Here is a 12,263-nt window from a genome sequence, read left to right as displayed (position 1 = left end):
ACTGCCCCACGTAGGTTTCGAACTCGCAACCCAGAGGTGGATGGCTAGTGATAAAGTGTCAGTACACCTTAACCACTCGGCCACCGCGGCCCCTTATTTAACACAAAAGACCTAAAGGTTAAATATTTTCAAAAGCAAAAACTAAAGTAGATTTTTTTGTAGACAACCATTAAAATTCTAATATTGTTTCAAGTCTCAAATAAAACTTTAATGAGTCAACAAGAGATCCCAGAGGGATCTTGGCGCCCACCATTGAATGATCTTCATAGGTTCCATGTCAGATTGATCTTTTCTCTACTTTTCCCTTCATTTTACTAATCTGTGCAAATTGAGACATCCCTCCAGTACTTTTCAAACAAGGGAATCCTAGCTATATAAGAAATTTGAGATTTAACGATAATGGCTGTTTGTTTGTCAGGTTGTTTTCAGGACAGACTGGTCCAAAAATGCAATACAAGGGACCAAGGGGAACCTACTTATGAAATTTGAGAAAGATCCCTTCAGTACTTTCTCAGAAATAGCGATAACAAACTTCAACTGTCAAAATCCAAGATGGCTGCCTGTCGGCCATGTTGTTTTCCGATTGGTCTCAAATCGCAATATGCATAACTAGGCACCAAGGGGAACCTACATATGAAATTTGAGAAAGATCCCTTCAGTACTTTCTCAGAAATAGCGATAACAAACTTCAATTGTCAAAATCCAAGATGGCTGCCTGTCGGCCATGTTGTTATCCGATTGGTCTCAAAATGCAATATGCATAACTAGGCACCAAGGGGAACCTTCAAATAAAATATGAGAAAGATCCCTCCAGTACTTTCTCAGATATAGCGATAACAAACTTCAACAGTCAAAATCCAAGATGGCTGCCTGTCGGCCATGTTGTTTTCTGATTGGTCTCAAAACGCAATATGCATAACTAGGGACCAAGGGGAACCTACATATGAAATTTGAGAAAGATCCCTTCAATACTTTCTGAGACATAGTGATAACAAGAATTGTTTACGGACGGAGGGACGGAGGGACGGACCACGGACGCAGGGCGATTTGAATAGCCCACCATCTGATGATGGTGGGCTAAAAATGGAGTTGGAAGAGGGGAGATAACTTGTACATGTTGCATAACCATGACTGTGAAATCTTGTTACAAAATGGCTGTTGTGGCTGCGATGTATTTCAAAGTCCAAATCAAAGGTCATATAATAATAAATTTAAAATTGGATTTAAAATTGGATTTTATAGTCAGACAGCTACATTTTTATAAGATGAAATGTCTTCAGCTGGTTATTCCTATTCTATATACAGCGGACCAGGAAAAAACTTTGAGTTATCCAAGTGTTTGAATTAAGCGAGTTATCATTTTTGGTGAAAAGTTTGGTCAATATTTGTCAACATTATATAATCATTATAACTCCGCTCTGTCGCTCATCAGTTTAGTGTGAAGACTGGTAAATACATGTAAAAATATATGTAATGTTTAGTTCTGTCACTTGTAGTTTGGTGTAGTTTTGCCGATATACAGTCACAATAAAGTTTCTTTCACTTAGTCACTTCAATAACGATCTGATGTGCAAGTCATATTTGCAAAAGGAATATAAACGATAAAACGGAATTCGACAGAATTACAATTTATTCATGTCAAATCATGTCAAATCAAATAACTGTTTAAGTTTAACACAGATTGTATGTAAAACGTAACAGAACAATTACCTTATATTGGACATAAGTACTGTTTGATAGGCCTACTTACGTTTTATTGATAACCATGCCATTTCCAGGTGTATTAGCATGGAAGTTGGGCTGCGCATGTGCGTATAAAATGTTACTGTTACTGAGTTGGCATGTTATCCGATTTAATAGACAGCGCTGACCGTTACAGTCGTACTCTGAACACATCGGCAGTAATTACGCTATTGTTTCAGCAGTTTAAAGATTTAATAGGCACCGGTGACTGTTTCATTTCTACACCTTTAAAAACATCAGCCGAGTAGATCTACCGGTGTGTCAGAGATTAGTTCCGCTTGAGCGAGCGGGTAGATGAGCTGTTGACTATCGTGTGTACTATTATCGGCGACCGCCTTAGGAAATTACCTGATGTAAGTAAAGCAGTACTTTTTATGATCAAGAGTTGTTGTTATAAGATTCCACCAACAATTTCTTTGATGAATTTATGAAACACTTATAACAGCATGTAGGTTTGTAGTGCCGATATATTCAGTATTACAAAAGGAATTTCGCTGTTAAAAAATGTCGCCGTTTACCACTGATCGTTGTTGGACACGAAAATTATACTTCGAGTTATTCGGTCATTTCAAATAGGATTTTTATTGTTGGGACCAAATTTTCACTTCATGTCAAAGTTTTTAAGAGGCCGAAAAACAACAACACTTTGTTGGCTCTCCTTCCTAAACATCCTCACCAATTTCCAGCTCAACGACAGCAGTGGAACTGGAATAGAAGTATAAAATGTTTTTCAAGATGGTTGCAATGGCAGCCATCTTGGATTTCTGACCGACCTGAAAAATAACAACACTTCCTCAGGACTATCCCAGGATCTTTTTTGGTAAGAACTGAATCCCACTGGTGGAATTTGAGAAGAAATTTGAAATAGGTGTTGTTCAGAAAAACCATGATTGCGCAATCATGTTACAAAATGGCCGCCGTGGCTGCCATGTCAAAGTTTTTACGAAGCCGAAAAATAACAACACTTTGTTGGCTCTCCTTCTTTAACATCCTCACCAATTTCCAGCTCAATGGCACGAGTGGAACTGGAGAAGAAGTTTAAAATGTGTTTTCAAGATTGCTGCCATGGCGGCCATCTTAGATTTCTGACTGACCCTAAAACAGTCCACGCGAAATATCAGGGGTCCGTCGGACATGTCCGATAAAATTTCCGTTGGTCCGGTAAAGTGTTGAATAAATCCGGACCGAATGTCCGGTACGTTTTGAACCTTAGAATTGACCCCGATTCTCTATGAAACAACCGTTTGACTGGCGTGGTTCTGACTCGTGACTCATTCAAGCGCTATTTTGACCACAACTCACAAAACATTCCAGAATTTTCTTGCCTCAACAAGATGTTGCGGTTTATTGAGGGAGCGATTCCCGGCAAACCGATCAAAAAGAAAACATCTGAAACAGAAAGGACTGTTCAGAAAACCGAGGCATGTAAGAAGTATGAAGCTAAGCGGGCGCCTCGTAAAGTTAACATTAAATGGAGAGAGAAACGCGATTTTTGTGAAGACTTTCAGACAGAGGATGATAATAGGAATAGAATCATGATGATTTTCAGGAGTCTTTAAATTTGAGTAAAATTTGATTCTATATGTCATGTCTTGAGTTTGTTTTTTTTATTTTGGAGTCAAAATATAGCTTATCAAGTAACATAATTTGGTCTGGTAAAATTTTTTTACTTTACCAAACCAAAATGTCTGGTAAAGACGAATCCGGTCAGGTAATTACTTCAGCTTTTACCAGACCAAATGTCCTGTAAAAAAAAAATACATTTCGCGTGGACTGCTAAAATATCAACACTTGATCACGACTATCTCAGGATCATTCCTGGTAAGTAAGAACTGAATCCCACAGGTGTAATTTAAGTTTGAAATATGTGTTGTTCAGGAAAACAGATTGCGCAATTAAGTTACGAAATGGCCGCCGTGGCTGCCATGTCAAAGTTTTTACGAGGCCGAAAAATAACAACACTTTGTTGGCTCTCCTTCCTTAACATCCTCACCAATTTCCAGCTCAATGGCACCTGTGAAACTGGAAAAGAATTTTAAAATGTGTTTTCAAAATGGTGGCTGTGGTGGCCTTCTTGGATTTCAGACTGACCCGAAAAATAACAACACTTGGTCAGGACCATCCCAGCATCATTTCAGGCAAGTTTCAGCTCAATCCCACTGGTGGAACTTGAGAAGAAGTTTGAAATGTGAAAAGCACGGTGGACGGCGGATGGCGGACGGCGCACGACGACGGACGAAACATGACGACTATAGGTCATCCTGACCCTTCGGGTCAGATGACCTAACTAGAGTATTTACATCAAAAGAACTTTCTGGAATAATGACTCCAAGTCTATATGCACCATGAAATTTCATTTAACTCCATGTCATTAAGGAAAAATACCCAAAATGTTTGTTGACAAGCTATAATTTCATCAAGTTAATTACACACCACCAGATGCCAGTTTGTTCTTGAAAATCTTACTGTAACAAAATAGCACTGCATACTTTCAAACAGCAGGTGCTTTAAATTGTCATAAATCATTTCATTAGGCAAGAAGACATTTTAAATGCTTTAAATATAGGATCTGAAAACAACATTCTTAATTCTTGACCATTATCATTTTTTTTATTTACCATTACCAACATTCCTTTCAGCCTCTTCATCTTAGGTCATTTTTATAATTCCATATTCACTGACCATTCTTAAAACTCCATATTCACTGGCCATTCTTAAAACCCCATCATCTATATATTAACTCTTTCCATACTCATTCCAATTTAGCAGTCACTACCTAAAGCCAGTGCTTGATTGGTCCTTTGTGCATGACACTTTTACCAGCACATGGCTGTCGATTTACAAAAGCATGACACTTATAATATAAGTATGCTGCCATATACTTGCTGTAATCTATCATATGCTAATGGATTGGGTATAATCTTATTTACTGACTGAATATGTACATGGAAATATGGAGAAATCATTCAGTAGAATGACGGGAAGTATGACTGCTGATCTTTCACCATGTAACTTTATGAAATTTATCACCCATTCGTAACATCAAGTTATATGTTTTTGTGTTTCATTTTGATGATAAACTATACTCAATTGTAGATATTTAATTGTCTTATTCTTGTTAACATTGCCAAAGAAGTGAAAGAAGTAAAATCTGAATTCATCTTTTTGTTGTGAGTATAAACAACCCAGCATAAACCAGCTGTATTCAGAGCATTCAACTATTTTATCAAATGAATAATTTATTAACGCATAAAGTTGCTTGTCTTTAAATTATTTATAATGCTTTTATTTGTTGAATACATTCATTAGTCAATTTATATATATAACTATGTTTAACTGGCGAGTAGCACAAACGTGTTTCATTACGTCTTGGGATGTCTTAAAGGAAAGAAGGCATGTTTTACAGTGACATGTCTAGATGTCATGAAGGATATAGGAGCACATCCAGTGACATCTCAAGATATTGAGACATCATGAGTATGAAAGGAGTTAAAAAGTCAATTGCTTTGACCATTCTTAAAACTCCATCATCATTGACCATTCTCAAAACTCCATTATCATAGACCATTCTCAAAACTTCATCATCATAGACCATTCTCAAAACTCCATAATCATAGACCATTCTCAAAACTCCATCATCAACCATTCTCAAAACTTCATCATCATAGACCATTCTCAAAACTCCATCACCAACCATTCTCAAAACTCCATCACCAACCATTCTCAAAACTCCATCACCAACCATTCTCAAAACTTCATCATCATAGACCATTCTCATAACTCCATCACCAACCATTCTCATAACTCCATAATCATAGACCATTCTCAAAACTCCATAATCATAGACCATTCTCAAAACTCCATAATCATAGACCATTCCCAAAAATCCATAATCATTGACCATTCTCAAAACTCCATAATCATAGACCATTCTCAAAACTCCATAATCATAGACCATTCTCAAAACTCAATCACCAACCATTCTCAAAACTCCATTATCATAGACCATTCTCAAAACTTCATCATCACCAACCATTCTCAAAACTCCATCACCAACCATTCTCAAAACTCCATCACCAACCATTCTCAAAATTTCATCATCACCAACCATTCTCAAAACTCCATCATCATTGACCATTCTCAAAACTCCATAATCATAGACCATTCTCAAAACTCCATCACCAACCATTCTCAAAACTCCATAATCATAAACCATTCTCAAAACTCCATAATCATAGACCATTCTCAAAACTCCATCACCAACCATTCTCAAAACTCCATAATCATAGACCATTCTCAAAACTCCATCACCAACCATTCTCAAAACTCCATAATCATAGACCATTCTCAAAACTCCATCATCAACCATTCTCAAAACTTCATCATCATAGACCATTCTCAAAACTCCATCACCAACCATTCTCAAAACTCCATAATCATAGACCATTCTCAAAACTCCATAATCACCAACCATTCACTTTCCATCATTTCTTTGAAGTCCATATCCTCAAGTCATTCTTGAATTTCCTCCCACTTCAACCATTCTTAAATTCTCAATCACAGTTAGTGTAGTCTCAAACTCTGATTACCTTCGATCATTCTTTTTGTTGATTAGATAATCTTTGGGCAGCTTTCCTTCATTGTTGTACACAAGTGCAGAAATTTTCTTTTCACACAGTAGCTCAGTGGCTTTCTGAGTTGTGCTGTTGTATTTCATCTTGGCTACGAGGTGAAAGAGTCCATCGCCATTAGCGTCCTGTTGATTAGGGTCCAAGTTGGCAAACTTCTCTGGGTCACTTTTGAATTTATCCAGAAGAACATTAAAGATAGCAAAATTGCCTACAAATAAATTTTAAACAAAAGCATTCAAAACGGTGAAATGAAGGAAGAACAGTGGTTTTTTTTGTTTTTTTTTCAACAAACTTTTTTGTGTGTGCTCTTGTCAGACTTTAACGCACGGTGAAACAGGAATTACTCTATTTTCCATCAGCTCTTTCTGATAGGAGCTCTTTTTCTGTTATATATTCGAATTAAAGAAATGTCTTTTATATAAATGGTTCTGTAGAGTTCTGAAAATTATATCCAAGCATTCTAGATATTGATGCCTTTTTATTATAATTCTAATTGTATACAATTATCCAGCTACGCATGAAATTTAGCTGCTTAAGTTTAATAATTTCTGAAAAACTGAGCTAAATGTCCAAAAACATAAATGACATATGTCAGTTTTGAATGGGACAGTAACAACAGCCCACAAATTGATTAATTGGGCCAACTGAGCTAAATGTCCAAAACATATATATACTACCCAAGGCATAAAATCTTTGTCTCTTTCGAAAGCTTTTGACATGGCAGTGTAAATGGACATTAACGATGTATGGCCCATGGCCAATGACCCACCAAGTAATGACATTAGGCTAAAAACTGATTAACTCTTCTATTTCTACCTTTGTCTCTTTCCAGGGCGACTGACAAGGCGGCGTGAATCGGTGTATCTCCTGGCTGTAGGGACAAATACACTGGCTTAGCTCCCCTATCAAACAGTGTACATAGCAGTTTGAAATGTTCCTCTTGGATCGCAGCAAGAATACACATCTTCCCCTCTGTAATGCAAAATGTTTAATTCTCTGGATTGAGGATATCTTAATTGATCATGATTTTTTTAATTTGAATACAATCAAATATTCCAAGTTCTATTATTGTGAAACAAGCATGCTGGGTATTGCTGAAGAAATACACGTCCCCTACCTGCCCTAACTAAAAATAGTAAGAGACCTTGATCTTGACCCCAAAACCCTGCACCTTGATCTATTCATACGTAAGTTACATACCAACTTTCATCAACATACTTTGAAGCATGACTGAGAAAAGTGCGGAAAACTGAGTGGACGGACTGACAGATGGACAGACAGACGAATGGGGGAAAAAACCTTAGTAATTAGTCCCCACAGATTCACCTGACTAATAATCTCCACAGACATCATGACAAGACATTCAGGAGGATTCTTGGTGCCCACCATTAAATGATCTTTATTCAATTTGATTCTATGCAAGACTAATCTTTTCTCTTTTTCTACTTGATGAGAGGGGGAACCTACAAATGAAACCTAAGAGAGATCTATAAAGAACTTTCTGTAAATTAGAGTAATACCAGACATCAAACAGACTCAAAATCAAATGTTCACAACTACGGACAAAGGGAACCTACAAATGAAATCTGTGAACATACGGACAAAGGGAACCTACAAATGAAATCTGTGAACATACGGACAAAGGGAACCTACAAATGAAATCTGTAAACATACGGACAAAGGGAACATATAAATCAAATCTAAGAGAGATTGAAGAAGAACATTCTGTGAATTAGAAATAGCAATACCCAGCTGCGGCCATTTTGTTTTCTGGATCAGGCTCAAAATCAAATGGGCACAACTATGGACAAGGGGGACCTGCATAAGTAAAGTTTGAGAAAATCCTTCAAGTACTTTTGAAGAAACAGCGATAGTAAACTTCAACTATACCCATCAAAGATGTCCACCAGTCAGGTTGACACTTAATTAATGAAATCCGAAAATTGGACCAATAGTTCCGATTTGATTGGATGGACTTGTCCAAACTATTCAATATGTACTGTAGACAATTGTCTTCTACAAAATCACTAAATATGCATTGAGATCAATCATATGCTTTCAGCCAGTTAGAGGCTGTGGTGGCCATCTTGGATGCTTGATTCATGAAAAAAAGTTTCAAGGCATCATACTTATTATGTGTGCACAGTTTGGTGAGGATGGCATGCATCTGCGGTTCCTGAGATTAGCTAGTTTCATTGCATCGGGACGAGACATGACAGGATGCTGTGTGACGGGACAGACATGGGTAACAACATATGATGCCTCCCCCCCCCCCCCCCCCCCCCCCCACCTTTATGGTGGGGTCATTATTATGACAGAATATGCTTGCATTTTGCATTTGTTTCAATATTCTACCATACTCGTGAAATGTATGACAATCCATGGGAAGCCATTCAATATCCTTTACTTACCGTGTTCCATGACTGCCCCACTGTCCAACATGTTGTCAATGAGCTGAGCAAGAAGGTCATCTTGCTTGAGAAAGGATGGATGACGGATCACGCGCGAAATGTTGATATTTTTAGCAAAATCTCGCAGAGATAAATCCCCATGATATTTCCGATTCTCTCGAACCATGATGTCAACTTGTCGCCATTTCTCTTCCTTTGCCAATCCATCAATGATCTTCTGATAAAAATCCGCAGGAATTCTTGCCAAATTTTCTGGTATCTCTGCAGAAATCAAAACAATAGACAGTTTTAAAATGTTTCTTACAGATACCGTGGTATTTATTGGGAAACACGTTCCAAACTGAAATTCAACACCTTGTGTTGGAAATTTACCTATTTTACCCTCTAAATGCTTAATCTTATACTTACCAAGAACTGATTGTAATGGGGACCATTACAGATGTCCCCCAAACACCCCCACAATCATACCAATGTGTTTGGTATCCCTCATAACCTATCTATACCAATTTTCACTTTAATCTGACAATTTCTTAATTTCGACCCATCAGAGGCCTCCATTTTGTTACCATGGCACCAAAATGTTCCGAAAATCTTGCACGTTATTCAGCATCCCTAAAACCCCCTATGTATTAAAACAATGAGTGCACACACCCCGCCCCTAATGAGTATGTCTGTGAAGTTCCTCCCAGTTGTTTCTGAGAAAAGTGGCAGAAGAAATGAGAAGAAACAAGAATAATGATAATAATAAGAAACGAAGCGAAAACAATATGTCCCCTCTTGGTTTGGGGGACATAATTATCTAACTATTGTCCTGCTGAGATTGTTCACAATTACCAGTAATAAATTCATTTTCTGGGTTAAAGGTCACACATATTTTGCCTAGATTTATATATAAGGGTCAAACTTTTTGCAACCAGTTCGATTTTAACTTACCAAAACAAGACAATTTGGCAAATCATAATCCCCAGCCTGATGTGCAGAGATGACTTGTAATAAGCAAGCTTGTTCCATGAGATACAACCCTTACAAACTTTTTTTATGTTGGTCAGAGGTCAAAATATAGGTCACAGTTATTTACTTTTGACAAATAACATACACCTCATGTCAGTGAACACAAGCAACAAGCATGAAGTTCTAGACGTGTAAAGTAGTGAAGGAGACTGAGTCTGGACAAATTGCTTATGTAGGTCAGAGGTCAAAATCTATGTCAGAGTCACCTAAATTTTACACTTGACACACCACCTCACCAAAGTGAACCTTGCCCAAATTAGAGCCCACTCATGATAATGTGCGGACGGACAGAAGCACAAAACTATAGTCTTTCCTAATCCCCTAATCCCTCACCACCATTAAAGGGGTAATGTCATACTAGTGCTGGAAATCAATGTAAATTTCATGATCGATCATCACCATTTCTTAAACGATCGATGATCGATTATTGACCGAGTATGAACAGAAAGGGATATAACAGCAAAATCATTAAACAAAATAGGGGAAAATGTTGTGGATATGTTTAAAAACATCTATCTAAGTTTTAAAATGTTGTTTTAATGCATTATTATGTCAATTTACCAGTGATATTGTTCATTTTTTTATTATTGAAGTCGACTGTAAATCTTGAACATTAGCATTTTATAGTCAAACCATGATCAATAATGACTGATTAGTCATAATCAGAGGTAAACAGACTAATCATCGATTAAATTGATTAATAGGAACAATTCCAGGCCGTACTGTGTTTGCAGCCATGCAAAGTTTTGGTGAAACGTACCTCCACTAAGGAGACATGTTTGGAATCAGTGTTTTGGTCAAACCATATACTACCGTACATGACCTAATAAGGGCGCCGGTAATTATTAGGTCATATATGGTATTCTGACCAGTATTCAGGTCAAACTCACCAGGGTTAAAGGTGGTACTGAGACTCCTTGTGACCAGTGCCAAAGCCTCGTTGACAAGTCTCTGATGTTGGTTGTTGTTGCTACCTTTGTGTTTCTTTCGTATGACTTTGGACAGCTGTATGTACGCCTTTCCAGTACGTTTAAGCCTAAGATGTTCTTTACCCTCGTTCATGTACTGGTCACAAGTTTCACAGTGGTCAAACTGGACCGGCTCAGGACGACTGACTTGGGGCTTTGCCTGTTTCTGCTGAAAGAATAAATAAGAAAAACATATGGTGAAATATGTCTAAAGATCAAGGCAGCTAGGTCATACTGTCCATACACAAACAAAGGGCCATGGGCATGTTTGAGATCTTCTATACTAATGACTTCCACATCTCTACATGAATTGTAGTAGGTTTATAGCATTTGGTTTGGTTTGTTTTTGTTTAATGTCCTATTAACAGCCCGCGGTGGAGGAAAGCCGGAGTACCCGGAGAAAAACCACCGGCCTACAGTCAGTACCTGGCAACTGCCCCACGTAGGTTTCAAACTTGCAACCCAGAGGTGGAGGGCTAGTGATAAAGTGTCGGGACACCTTAACCATTCGGCCACTGCGGCCCCAGGTTTATAGCAGGTTTACCAATATGTATGATACACTAATTGGGATTAATTTTTCTTAAAGTAGGTCAAATTTCAAGGTCAATTTATGTGGTATCACTGGAAAGGTTATGTCACAAGGACACATATGTCAAATACCTGAGCTGTTTCCTTATTTTGACCAACACAATGCTGTTTTATATAAAGTTTTACCTAGCTGTTAAAGGACGATGACAGGGGTATAGGAGTATATGTTTTAGAGTCATCAAATTCCACAACCTTACTAACTTCTCCTCCTTGTTACCTGTGTAGGATACCGTACCTGTTATCTTTGCTGTCTCTCTCCTTCCTTGTTACCTGTGTAGGATACCGTACCTGTTATCTTTGCTGTCTCTCTCCTTCCTTGTTACCTGTGTAGGATACCGTACCTGTTATCTTTGCTGTCTCTCTCCTTCCTTGTTACCTGTGTAGGATACTGTACCTGTTGTCTTTGCTGTCTCTCTCCTTCCTTGTTACCTGTGTAGGATACCGTACCTGTTGTCTTTGCTGTCTCTCTCCTTCCTTGTTACCTGTGTAGGATACCGTACCTGTTGTCTTTGCTGTCTCTCTCGTTCCTTGTTACCTGTGTAGGATACTGTACCTGTTGTCTTTGCTGTCTCTCTCCTGTACCTGTGTAGGATACCATACCTGTTGTCTTTGCTGTCTCTCTCCTTCCTTGTTACCTGTGTAGGATACCGTACCTGTTGTCTTTGCTGTCTCTCTCCTGTACCTGTGTAGGATACCGTACCTGTTGTCCTTGCTGTCTCTCTCCTTCCTTGTTACCTGTGTAGGATACTGTACCTGTTGTCCTTGCTGTCTCTCTCCTTCCTTGTTACCTGTGTAGGATACCGTACCTGTTGTCTTTGCTGTCTCTCTCCTTCCTTGTTACCTGTGTAGGATACCGTACCTGTTGTCTTTGCTGTCCCTCTCCTTCCTTGTTACCTGTGTAGGATACCTGT

At 38.2% G+C, this 12,263-nt stretch overlaps 1 protein-coding gene across 1 annotated transcript in view; it reads right to left on the bottom strand.

The window, feature by feature from the left end:
* The window catches only part of LOC117319624 (TPR and ankyrin repeat-containing protein 1-like), a gene marked incomplete at both ends in the record, with an annotated part of 33,271 nt that extends 22,338 nt beyond the window's left edge, over positions 1-10,933 (bottom strand). The window contains 4 exon segments of the mRNA XM_033874396.1: positions 6,333-6,582; positions 7,191-7,346; positions 8,786-9,046; positions 10,687-10,933. Of these exon segments, the coding sequence (XP_033730287.1) occupies positions 6,333-6,582; positions 7,191-7,346; positions 8,786-9,046; positions 10,687-10,933 (914 nt within the window).
* Between the last annotated feature and the right edge of the window lie 1,330 nt (positions 10,934-12,263).

The sequence above is a fragment of the Pecten maximus genome, unplaced genomic scaffold, assembly GCF_902652985.1.
Source record: "Pecten maximus unplaced genomic scaffold, xPecMax1.1, whole genome shotgun sequence".
Taxonomy (NCBI): domain Eukaryota; kingdom Metazoa; phylum Mollusca; class Bivalvia; order Pectinida; family Pectinidae; genus Pecten; species Pecten maximus.
The sequence above is the reverse complement of the archived record's forward strand: the minus strand, read 5'-3'. Positions and strand labels throughout refer to the sequence as shown.